A 13,067-nucleotide genomic window follows, 5' to 3' on the forward strand; every position below is an offset into this window, starting at 1 on the left:
AAAATTCATCAAAAATGGATTAGTTTGATGGACAATTGTCCTCAAAGATAATACACCACGTGTGTCGGAAACATCTGTATTAAAATATTTTTGATACGGATGTCGGTACAATACTGCTTCTGTCTTATAACAGTGGAATGAGATTCCAGATATCACGGTGACCGAGAAATCCGGCAACATAAGAAGGAGAGGAATCTGATGCGGACACTACGCGATCGCACTCAGTACTGCAATCCAATTATTGCTCCCCACGCTGCCCGACATCAATGATGCTGTCGCTTCTAATACAATATCTCTCTCTCTATCTCTTACTTTGACGGTTAATGAGGTTCTTAGGAAATATTTACTAATCCAAAATCGTTATTTTTTTTATCTCCAGTTGTTCGATGGACATTTAGTGTCCGAAGTCGTTTGATCCCTTCAATGTTCATTGTTTATTAAATTTTTATTTGGGTCTTGCTATCATTTGTTATCATTTCTACTTGGAAAAATTCTAGAGCTTATGCGTTGGACACTCTGGGTCCATCAAATGAGTCCATGGTAAACTTTGATTATTTATTTATTTATTTTGGGTGGGAGTGGGGAAGATCTAGAGACAAAAATGATATATTAAAACATGTTGAAAAAGAGAATGCTAAAAATAACCTTTATGCGAAATGAGAGGTAAAATGTGTATTTAGAATACATGAATTGTGATTTAGAGATGTCCTTTAAAATTTATCCATATCTTTATATTTGGAGTTGCGAACATGAACAGTGATTTTCTTGAAATAGAGATCGATTGGAGTTATGTTCAAACATCTACATATCTCAATTTAGAGTTTTAGATAGAGGTTGGAGTTTGTTTCTCTCATGAGAAAATCGAACAACCAATCTACTTGACGTAACTTGACCTGACTAGATCAGTGAAGAGAGTGTTTCGAATGAAACTTATTAAAATTTTAAATACATAAGTTAAAATTTATTAAAAGTTAATAAAAGAATAGAATTCATTTGTCATATTCTGTATTGCGAAAACTATTTCTTTCAATTAGTCTAATTAATATAAGGTCAATGGATATCTAGAAGTAATTGCACTTTAATTAAATTGAGAAATTACAAGTTCAATGGATATCAAGTGTTTGTAGGGTTAGTTTTAATTCCAAGAGTCCTATTCTCGAAATTGGATTTCGATAAGAAGTAGAATCAATGTTTTTATTTAGGTTTCTATTTTGAATGTGCATGGAACAAAACTCAAATTTACCCATTGACATCTCTAGATAAGAGTAATTTTAGAGGTGGATAATTAAAGACGCATCGTAAGAGGTCATACCAAGATGACTCGGGTGTGTCATCTCGATCTCATAGACAACTGGGCAAGATAGTCAATGTGAATTGTGGCAGTTTCTTCCACCACTTCAAATGCATAATACCGTCATATAAAACCTACAAGAAGAACTTGTATAAACACAAATGTGGTACACCAAAGAGACTCTATGCCAAAGTCAAACTCATAACATAAATTAAATTGAAATCAATTTCTCTTAAAAGTACAAATTTCCCTTATATTTATATGTGTAGAGTCCCCTTTTGCTTTTTGAACCTCCTTCCCTTTTTGTATTGGAGTCTAATTCAAGTTCTTTTTATTTTTATAAGACTACAATCAATCTTTGAATTTTCTTCATTATCTTAAAGATTTGATTTAAATTGATAAATTTCTCAAGATTCTCGAATGCACCTTATAAAGAAAATATATTTTTTACTTTCTTAGGCCTAACGCTAGGGAATCCCTAACTCTGGTCTAGGACTTGTTTACTATCCTTCCTTCCTAGCTCTTATCCTGGTCTTTGCTTTTTATTGCTCCCCTACAAACGTCTCGAGACTACTTCTCGATATTACCTTGATTCCTTCATTGTTGGATGGATTGTGTATCTCTGGGATGATCTTCTAGCTTTGCTAAGATACGAAAGTATGCTCACACATTAATCATCCAACACATTGACTTTCACCAAATAGAAGGTGATTCAAGATACTGAAATTTTTGGTCAACTCAATAGGCTTCTATTTTTTTAGCATGAAATAATTAGCAGTTTTTATTATTTTAAATATTTGTAATCCTTATAAAAATCGATATTATTGCCTATAATTCATTAAACAAAAAAATATCAAATTATAGCAATATTTAAATAAAAATACTTACCCATTTAAATCATAAAAAACAAGATGACTTGGTATCTTAGTTAGGGGTGTCAACAAGTTTATTCCACATATATCCCGAATTAGCGTCTTAATTAAATCTCAGTTCCTATTCTTATTGGTTTCAATTTCGGGTATGAAATCTTTAGAACCAGAACTAACCGTACGAATGCCCGATACCTATCAAGTACCCGTTAGGTACCCATTAAGATAAATAATATTTTCTAAACAAAAGAAAGAAAGATAATATTTTTTGAATGAGAAAAAAAGTGAGTATTGCAAACAAATATACAATTTTTTATAGATGTAACAATTTAACTTGTAGATCCTCAATTGAAAGTTAAAATCAACAATGAATTATTCATACAAATCAAACTCTTTTGAATAAAGTTGTAGAAAATTATGCTACGGACCATTTATTTGTTGTTGAAATTATAGAAAATTATGAACAATGAATGAACGTTCACGTAGAGAAAAAAATTAAACAATTTATATTCTTTTTTTATATTTTAATTTACTTCAAACTATTTTTTTTATTAGTATTTAATTAAAATACTAATTTTATTATAAATGCCTATAAATAAAAAATGATGAATTGACTTTTTTTGACACCGCGCTCAATATTGTGCTAACATAACATTGTGCAAACAACCATAGATATTTTTTCTTGTATCTTGAGGAAAAATCTATGGTTCTCTGCACACTGCCACATTAGTGCAATGTTGAAAGAAGTCAGCTTAGAACGATGACTCAACTTAAATTTACTAATCAGGTCTTCTTCAGAGACTTGATTCTTTTCAGATCATTAAAATAGTTACCCAAAACGAATTTGAAAATGACCAGGTCCATAATAGTAGACCCGAAATCAATTGATCGATAAACGAATAATTGGGTACCCATAAACACTCTTATTCTAGTAGTGATATTTTCAAGAAAACTACGCATAGAGATACACATGCACATGGCAAAAAATTATTGGTGAAGTTTAATAAACATAATAATCTCCCGTTGTACAATAACAAAACCAAGCAAAAACTGAAAAACCCTAAGTAAATAAACAAGTGTGATACGCATACCCACCGTTGTAACTAAAACTCTGTTCTCTTTTGTCTACTTCGATTCTCTCAAAAAATACCAACTCTTCGTATATTTAGCTTCAGAAATTGTTTCCAAATTCCCTATTCACAAATGCTACAAATCAAATAAGGAAAATGTTTGACTGCCTTCATTGGACATTGCATTCAACATCGTACTGATGTGGGCATGCATAGAAAATGGTTGAATTTTTAACTTGTATCTCAATGAAATAAATCTATGGTTATCCGTGCATTGCCAGGCCAACACAACACAATGTCCAAGAAAGGCAATGTAGCATGACGCAAAATAAATGAAAAATGATGAATTGACTTCCTTTGACACTATGCTGATGTGATAGTGTGCAAATAATCATAGATATTTTTCTTATCTCGAGAAAATGTATGGTTGTGCGTTACCACGTCAATGCTTTGTTGAGCGTAATGTCAAAGGAAGTCAGTTTAGAACGACTCAAAATAAATTTACTAATCAAATCTCTTTTGGAGACTTGGTTCTTATCAGATCATTAAGATAATTACCCATAATTGATGATTGGGTCCATAACGATAGACCCAAAACTGACTAATTGGTTTTGGGTATGAAGATTCGAGCAGTGATACTTTCAAGAAAATTATTGAGACAGAGACACATATGACAAAAAATTATTGGTGAAGTTGGAAAAACATAATAAACTCCCATAGTACAATAAAAAAACCAAGCAAAAACTAAAAAACCCTAAGTAAATAAACAAGTGTGATACACATACCCACCATTGTAACTAAAGCTCTGTTCTCTTTTGTCTATTTCGATTCTCTCAAAAAATACCAACTCTTCGTATATTTAGTTTCAAAAACTGTTTTCAGATTCCCTATTTATAAATGATACAAATCAAATAAGAAAAATGTTTGACTGCCTGCATTGGACATTGCATTCAACATTGTTCTAACGTGGTCATGCATAGAGAATGGTTTAATGTTTAACTTGTATCGCGATGAAATAAATCTATGGTTATCTGTGCACTGCCACACCAACACAACGTCCAACAAAGGTAGTGTAACATGACTCTTAAAATAAATGAAAAATGATTGACCGGCTTCTTTTGACACTACGCTGATGTGATAGTGTGCAAATAACCATAGATATTTTTCTTGTATCTCGAGGAAAATATATGGTTGTGCGCTACCATGTCAATGCCTTGTTGAGTATAGTGTCAAAGGAAGTCCGTTTATAACAACTCAAAATAAATTTACCAATCAAATCTCTTTCGAAGACCCGGTTCTTATCGGATCATTAAGATAACTACCCATAATCGAACACAAAATGATTAGGTCCATAATGATAGATCCAAAATTGACTAATCGATTTTGGGTACGAAGATTCAAGCGGTGATACTTTCGAGAAAACTACTGAGACAGAGACACATATGACAAAAAATTATGGGTGAAGTTGAATCAACATAATAAACTCCCATAGTACAATAACAAAACCAAGCAAAAACTGAAAAAACATAAGTAAATAAACAAGTGTGATACACATACCCACCGTTGTAACTAAAGCTCTGTTCTCTTTTGTCTATTTCGATTCTTTCAAAAAATACCAACTCTTCGTATATTTAGTTTCAGAAACTATTTTCAGATTCCCTATTCATAAATGCTACAAATCAAATAAGGAAAATGTTTGATTGCCTTCATTGGACATTGCATTCAACATTGTTCTGACGTGGCCGTGCATAGAGAATGGTTGAATTTTAACTTGTATCTCGAGAAAATAAATTTATGGTTATCTGTGCACTGCCACGCCAACACATTGTCTAACAAAGGTAGTGTAGCATGACTTATAAAATAAATGAAAAATCATGAACCGACTTCTTTTGACACTACACTGATGTGACTATGCGCAAATAACCATAGATATTTTTCTTGTATCTCGAGGAAATATATGGTTGTGGGCTACCACGTCAATGCCTTATTGAGAGTAGTGTCAAAGGAAGTCAGTTTAGAATGACTCAAAATAAATTTACTAATCAAATCTCTTTCAAAGACCCGATTCTTATCGAATCATTAAGATAACTACCCATACTAGAACAAAAAATGATCGGGTCCATAACGATAGACCCAAAACTGACTAATCGATTTTGGGTACGAAGATTTGAATGGTGATACTTTCGAGAAAACTACTGAGACACATACGACAAACAATTATTGGTGAAGTTGAATAAACATAATAGACTCCCATAGTACAATGACAAAACTGAGCTAAAACTGAAAACCCTAAGTAAATAAACAAGTGTGATATACAAACCCACCGTTGTAACTAAAACTCTGTTCTCTTTTGTCTATTTCGATTCTTTCAAAAAATACCAACTCTTCGTATATTTAGTTTTAGAAACTGTTTCCAAATTCTTTATTCATAAATGCAACAAAATAAAATAAGAAAAATGTTTGAGTGCCTTCATTGGACATTGCATTCAACACTGTGCTGACATGGCCGTGCATAGAAACGATTGAATTTTTAACTTGTATCTCGAGGAAATAAATCTATGGTTATATATGCAATGCCACGCCAACACAGTGTCTAACAAAGGCAGTGTAGCACGACTCATAAAATAAGTGAAAAATGATGAACTAACTTCCTTTAACACTACAATGTCGTGACAGTAGGCAAATAACCATAGATATTTTGTCTTGTATCTCGAGAAAATATATATGGTAGTACACTACCATGTCAATGCCTTGTTAAGCGTAGTGTCAAAGAAAGTCAGTTTAAAACGACTCAAAAATAAATTTACTAATCAAGTCTCTTCCAGATACCCGACTCTTATCGGATCATTAAGATAACTAGCCATAATCAAACCAAAAATGATCGGGTCCATAATGATAGACCCAAAACTGACTAATTGATTTCGGATACGAAGATTCGAATGGTGATACTTTCGAGAAAACTATTGAGACAGAGACACATATGGCAAAAAATTATTGGTGAAGTTGAATAAACTAAATAAACTCCAAGGAGTACATTAGCAAAATCAAGAAAAAATAAAATAAAATAAAAACCAAGTATAGATAACAGGTATGATACTCAAACCCACGGCTGTAACTAAACCTCTTCTCTCCTCTCTCTCCCTCTGTTTCGATTCTCTCTCAAAAAAAAAAAAACGCCAACTCTTCGTATATTTAAGCTTCAGAAACTGTTTCAACCCTCCCTACTCTCTCCATAAAACCCTCTCTCCTCTCCCCATTCTCCTTCACCTCTCTCTCTCTCTCTCTCGCTCGCTCGCAACCATGTCGTCAGATTCAAGCGACCGTCGTCAAGGAAAATCTCAAACCTTTGGTGGTGTCGGTGGTGGCCCCCTCCCAGAGCACGAAGGCCTCACCTGCCCTCGCTGCGAATCAACAAACACAAAGTTTTGCTACTACAACAACTACAATCTTTCGCAGCCTCGTCACTACTGCAAAAATTGCAAACGTTATTGGACTCAAGGAGGAACTCTTCGAAACATCCCTGTTGGTGGTAGCAGTCGAAAGAACAACAAACGGTCTCGGACCTCTTCCTCCTCCGGCTCTGCTCAAGAACAACCCATACTCGCTAACCCGATTAATTCGGTCTCGTTCAATACCGAACCCATTAATCTGATCAATAATGTTAATGGGTCTGGTTTGGGCTCTGGTTCTGGTTCTGGTTCTGGGTCTGGTAGTTTTACTTCGTTGCTTAACACTCAGAATACAGGCTTTCTGGCTCTTAGCGGATTCGGGTTAGGTATGGGGTCTGGAATTGGGTCTGGGTTTGAGGATATGGGTTTTGAGATGGGGAGAGCTGGAGGGGTTTGGCCTTTGGCGGAGGTTAGTGAAGGTGTTACTGGTGTTGATACTGTTGGTGATGGTGACACATGGCAGATTGGGAATGGTGGTGATGGTGAGTTTGGTGTTGGTGTTGGTGATGGTGACTGCTTTGCTTGGCCTGATCTTGCGATTTCGACGCCTCGAAAAGGTATTAAGTGATCTTTTGTTTAGAAGAATGGGGTTTTAGTTACCTGCACTGGCAGTGAAGGAAAGGAGTTGTACTTAAATTATAGAGTTTTTTTTTTTTTTTTTTTCTTTTTAAGGAGGGTTTATGGGTTCTGTAAATGCTTGGGAGCATTTGAAGAAACTTGTGGAGGGAGAAAAACAGAAGGAAAAAGAAAGGATAGAAGATAGAAGATGTTTTGGATTTGAATTTTTTTTTTTTTTTTTTGGGGGTGGGGGGAATAGGTTTGCATGGTAATTTGGAAGATATTGATGGGTAGTTTGGTCATTTTGCTTGTTATTTGTTAGTGTTCTTAATTGTCCTATTTTCTCTTACTTAATTAGTGTTTGGAGCGAATGATCAGGTGTACTTGATTGTGTTTCCAACATGGATTCATGAAATTGAATTGTATGTTGGCCCACCACTTGAGGACCCCACACACTAAAAATCGTCTTGATTGATAATTTCTAGCCATTAAATTATTGATCAGACTGATTTTTGTTGTGTATATCAGTGGGTGTGGGCCCAAAATTAATGGGTCCTTATGGGTTGGGCTGTCAATGGTTCGGGTCAGACCCGAATTCCAATCCAATAAGTACGAATTGGGAACAAGGATTTGGATTCAGATGATAAGGACCTGATCCAATTAGAATACGATTTTGATAACTTGTTGGATTGATTCTGGATCAACCATTTCCTTATCCCACATAGACCCAATCCAATAATGTGTTTGAAATATATAAATCATGTGTAGATCAATTGGAAAATAAAAATCCATTTTTGGATTGGATCCGGAGCAGTACTTATCATATTGGATCAGATTCGGACTTAAATTAACAGATACAATCGGGTTGAATAATTTTTACCAATCTCATTCATTGACAGCCTTAGCCATCCTTGGCGTAAGAATACTTAAATGGCATTTTGCGAAAATCAATTTCTATAATTTGATTATAATAATCCAAAATCAAGATCAAGAAATTTAAATCAAACATCCCTTTGGTTTGCTTTTATCTCAACATCCAAACATTCCTTTGAGTTCAAAAGGGCTATTAACACTAATAATACTTATGTGTATGAGAAGCTAGAAAGGTTCACCTAGCGACTCGAAAGGGTGTTTATAGGCCTTACAGAATTATATGTCAATTGGGTCCAATAAGGTTGGTGAGAATTATTAACCCTTCCACTTTTGTGTTCTCCAAACATGGCGTTGTCAATGGACCGGACTAGGCCATCACTGGCCCATTGCTAATCCGCCCTAAAAAACCTAACCCAATCTGGGCCTAGCCTATGAAAGCATTTGGGCTTTATCTACTTGTTGGATCAGGTTCGCCTAGCCCAAAAATTTATTATATGTATCATAAATATATAGAACTGCTATTGGCACCAAAGAAGTGTCGCAGATTAGCTAGCATCTATAATGGGATGCGCTATTGGCTCCACCTTCATTAGCCTATATACTATCGATTCAGACCGAACCCAACATGTCTGACTCGCCGAAGTCTCCACCACCTGCAAGACATAGCCTTCCATTTTGTCATTATTTCAAGAATTACTAGAGCGAACATCAACATAGTCTGCTCTTGAGTCGCAATCAAGTTCATACCAAGATATAGAACTTGAGTAATATAGCCGATATCTAGCTATTGAGATGGATAAGTAGAAGAATAAGAAAATTAAAAGCTAAATCATTCATGAAAATGAAATTTCCACGATAGAAGGAATATACAAGTTTAGGATTCTGAAAAAAAAAACCCAGTAGAATAAAATTTGAGGTAATCAAAGCAGAGATGAACACATTTGAAGTAACATAAGATATACTTTTCGGCATAATTAGATGAAGGAAATCCATGTCCTTCAATTTTTTAGCTCTTTAACCTAACTTTGCGTTTGGTCAATGAAGAACTGAAAGTGAGCCAAAAGTAATCCATACTGAGATATTTTTGCAAAGCAAAACTCTTGAGCATGCTGTAAAATGTTCAAACTTCTTAGGTTTACTTGCACTTTCGGATTAGTATGATCAACAATGATTTTTATTAAGGAATCATTGATGAGTTTCCATGGAGGCAAGCATTTGAAACCAACAAAAACAACAAAGCATCATCCCAAAGATTTGGAATTAGTTAAATGAATCATATTCCTTCATTCTACTCTATCCAAAGTCAAGTCTTCTGTTATTGAGAGTGAGTTCATATCTGCTTTCACCATCTCCATTCACATACTTTCGAGTCTCCACTTGCCCTTTAATGACCTTTAAATTGAATATTTCTTTTAATTGGGGTTGTAAGCCTTTAGTGAACATATGCCCAAACCATCTCAGCCGACTCTCTCTTGATTCATTGCCAATTAGAGCTACTCTTGCATTTTCCCCAATGAGTTTGTTTCTAATTTTATCTGTCCTAGTCTTTCCACTCATCCGTCTCAAGAGGAGAGCATTTGAAACTCTTTTTCCTTAATTCATCATTCTTTTATTGTATGCTTTCAAATTACTGAATGGGTAGAAATGTTATTTGTCTCAAAACTTGCAATAGCCATAGATAGAAACCTCTCCTCCAAACCCTACCACAGTTAAGATAAATATCATTTACTTATACCCTTTTAACAAATAGAACCTTACCTGAATCCTTCCGAGTTTCCGTCGATGTTTCATGGATGGAACACCTTCCTTGGAAAGTTAATATAGAAAAAATGAGAGATGAAAGAGGGAACCAATGAATCCATCGATACTCGCAGTTTCTTCCTTTGGTCAAGTTTCATTAATATCATCCCCCAAACTCCACAAGTGTCAATACTGAATCTCATTCTTGAGCATAGCCCATTGCTCTTCTCAGATTCCTCGATGGAAATTTCTACAGTGACTTGCTTGGTCTCAGTCTCTATAGCCATTAAACGCGTACCATCCACCTTAAACTTCATGTGTTTCCCATCTTATCATGTTTCCTTGCAATCTATGTAATTCGGCTTGGGCATCTTCAACGTGCGGATGAGATTGATCATCAGAAGTAAAAACATGAATCTTGTTCATGATCTCAATCCAACTAAGTCCAGGATCCCTTTCCAACGTCATTCCTCGAATCTTTCTCCTCATTTCCGAGACTGCATCCCATCTCCCCAGTGAAGCATAAAGATTTGAAAGCAATATTAGAGTCGCACTATCTTCCGCATCTACTCTTAAAACTAGCTCTGCAGCATGAAGACCCATTCCCAAATTTCTATAAACAACACATGAGCTTAGTACAATTCTCCATAGCTCGGGACAATCTTTGGCAAAAGGTGCTTCATTGATTAATTCTTCTGCCTCGTGAAACAACCTCGCTCGACTTAATAGGCTAACCATGCATGAGTAGTGCTTAGGCACGCGCTCCAAGCTTCTCTCCTTCATGTAATTCCAAAAGAACCTTCCTTGTTCGACTAGGCCGCAATGACTACAAGCCGATAGCAAAGAAACAAAGGTAACTTGATCAGGTCTTGAACCTTGTTTTAACATCTCATCGAAGAGCTTAAACGCCTCCTCCGCTTTTCCATGGTTGCCATATCCTCCAAGCATTGAATTCCAGCATTTTAAATCTGGGTTTTCGACTCCAGAGAATACTACTTGAGCAGCATTAAGGTTACCATTTTTGGCGTACATATCGACGAGACTTCCATAAACACACATATCTACTTCAAATCCTGTTTTTACAACCAAAGAATGAATCATTTCGCCTTGCTTAAGAGTTGCAAGATCAGCACACGAACTCAAAACACTACTTAGAGAAAAGCTATCGACTTTGTGGCCTTCTACTTGCATTTGGTAAAAGTACTTGACTGCATTCCCACCATCACCCAATCTCGTATGACCCGAAATCATTTCGGTCCAAAGGATAACATCTTTCTCTGAAATTAAATTAAAAAGCTTTTGAGCCGAACACGTTTTATCGTTCTTGAAGTACATAGAAATAAGTGTACTTCCTACATAAACACTACTCTCAAACCCTGATTTCTCAACTTGGGCATGAAGGGGTTTCCCATAATCCAAAGCCGGTAACTCACAAGTCGCAGAAATGATGGCTGCGAAAGTATACTCGTCGGGCATTATGGACGACATTTGACGTAGTTGAATGAACAAATACATTGCCTTATTTCCATCTCCATTCTCCGAATACCCAGCTATAATGAATTCCACGAAACCAAGTCCGGGGTCTTGATCTTACTAAAAACATAATACGCGGTTATAATATCACCACAACTTGAATACATGTCGAGAAGCGCATTTTGTAAAGGTAAATCAAATGATGGACTATATTTTATTAGTTGGGCATGGATAATTTTCCCACTTGTGTGATCTCCCAATCTACTACAAGCGTTCAAAATCATCGAATACGTAAAATGGGTAGGCATCAAACCCATTCTTACCATGCTTGAGAAAAATTCAAACCCTTGTCGTATCTTATTATTCTTCATGTTTCCAAAGATAATTGAATTCCAAGCAACAACATCTTTATTGATCATATCGTTGAAGACTCGGCTAGAAGATTCCAAGTTCCCACAATTTGAATACATCCCCAGCAAAGAAGTTTGAACCCATAGATCATTTAAGAACCCGAACTTTACAACTTGGGAATGCAATGCTGAGCCCGTCAACGGGTCTTCGAGAGAAGAAGACACTTGAAGTAAGCTCGAAAAGGTTGAACTACTGGGTCTGAGGTCTTCAATTATCAATCTTGAAAGTAATTGGAAAGATGAAAGAGCTTCATGGGGAAGTCTAGAATAGGCTGAGATGAGGGCATTGAAGGAAACAAGATTTCTTTGAGGCATTTTGTCGAATATTTGGAGAGAGTGGTGGAGAGAACCACATCTTGCATACATGGAGATGAGATTGTTGTTGAGGAATGGTGTTGGTGGAGTGATGGTTGTGGATGTAGTAAGGATGAGAGCATGGATTTGGTGGGCTTTTCTTAGTGAGGTTGTTGAGGTACATTTTTGAATGAGTTCTGATAAAGAAAATGCTATTTCATAAGGTGGCATAGATGTAATTGTAGCTTTCTTTAGATTTGGAAGATTTTTCAGATTGGTTGGGCTGGAAGAGTATCTCAAACTACAGATCTTCCAGCGTGGGATATTGAAATTGGATTTTCATACATAGGGGACTAGAAGAGGAAAATTACTAAACCAGCTATCTATTTTGCCAAAATTACTGAATCGGTTATGTTTTTACCTTTTTAGATATTAAAGCAAATATCCGATTTTGTCAAAATTTTTTTTTTTTTAAAAGACGATTAACTAATGGGTTTAAAGCAAATCATCTAGACAACTAACAACGGGAATCAACCTAATATCTGTTTGACTAGAGATAATCTATAGTGGACATGGTTTTAAATCTTGTCGGAGCTTGAGGTGACTCGTCCTAGTCATCTTGGTATTGTCCATGAACAAGAGGATAGACAAGGCATTTCACATGTGCAAAATCTCATGGGATAAACGAGATGACTCATATGATATTTTGAAAATCTTAGTCGAATAAGTAAAACTCGTCTGATTCAACCAAGATATTGCATATTTTAATTAAAATAATTTTTTTTTTATTTTAATATTTATTATTTAAATAAAGTATGATTTAATGATTAAACATTTTCTAAATTACCTTATTTTATATATGGGAAATTATAATTACTTTTGTATATATATATATATATATATATAATTGTAAAACGAGTTAAATGATTTATCTCATTTGAGACGAGTTGGCACGTCTGAGGCAACCGATCTTGTCCATGAAATAGACAAGATGCCAAAATGAGTTTGGAAATCATGGTTGTGGATAAATGGATACAACA

At 35.3% G+C, this 13,067-nt stretch overlaps 2 protein-coding genes across 2 annotated transcripts; one reads left to right on the forward strand and one right to left on the reverse strand.

Moving 5' to 3' along the window:
* Nucleotides 1–6,342: 6,342 nt before the first annotated feature.
* Nucleotides 6,343–7,449, forward strand: LOC147403724 (dof zinc finger protein DOF3.4-like). The gene has a single exon (XM_086439425.1). It carries the CDS (start codon nucleotides 6,531–6,533, stop codon nucleotides 7,245–7,247), a length of 717 nt encoding a protein of 238 aa, XP_086295551.1. The 5' UTR covers nucleotides 6,343–6,530; the 3' UTR covers nucleotides 7,248–7,449.
* A 1,552-nt stretch (nucleotides 7,450–9,001) lies between these two features.
* LOC147403725 (pentatricopeptide repeat-containing protein At3g50420-like) lies at nucleotides 9,002–12,462 on the reverse strand. Its single transcript, XM_086439424.1, is given in 2 exon segments — nucleotides 9,002–11,406; nucleotides 11,409–12,462. Coding segments are annotated over 2 exon segments (2,100 nt in total). The 5' UTR covers nucleotides 12,259–12,462; the 3' UTR covers nucleotides 9,002–10,156.
* Nucleotides 12,463–13,067: the final 605 nt, after the last annotated feature.

The sequence above is a fragment of the Akebia trifoliata genome, chromosome 4 (assembly GCF_017979445.1).
Source record: "Akebia trifoliata isolate Shusen 1 chromosome 4, ASM1797944v1, whole genome shotgun sequence".
Lineage (NCBI taxonomy): Eukaryota > Viridiplantae > Streptophyta > Magnoliopsida > Ranunculales > Lardizabalaceae > Akebia > Akebia trifoliata.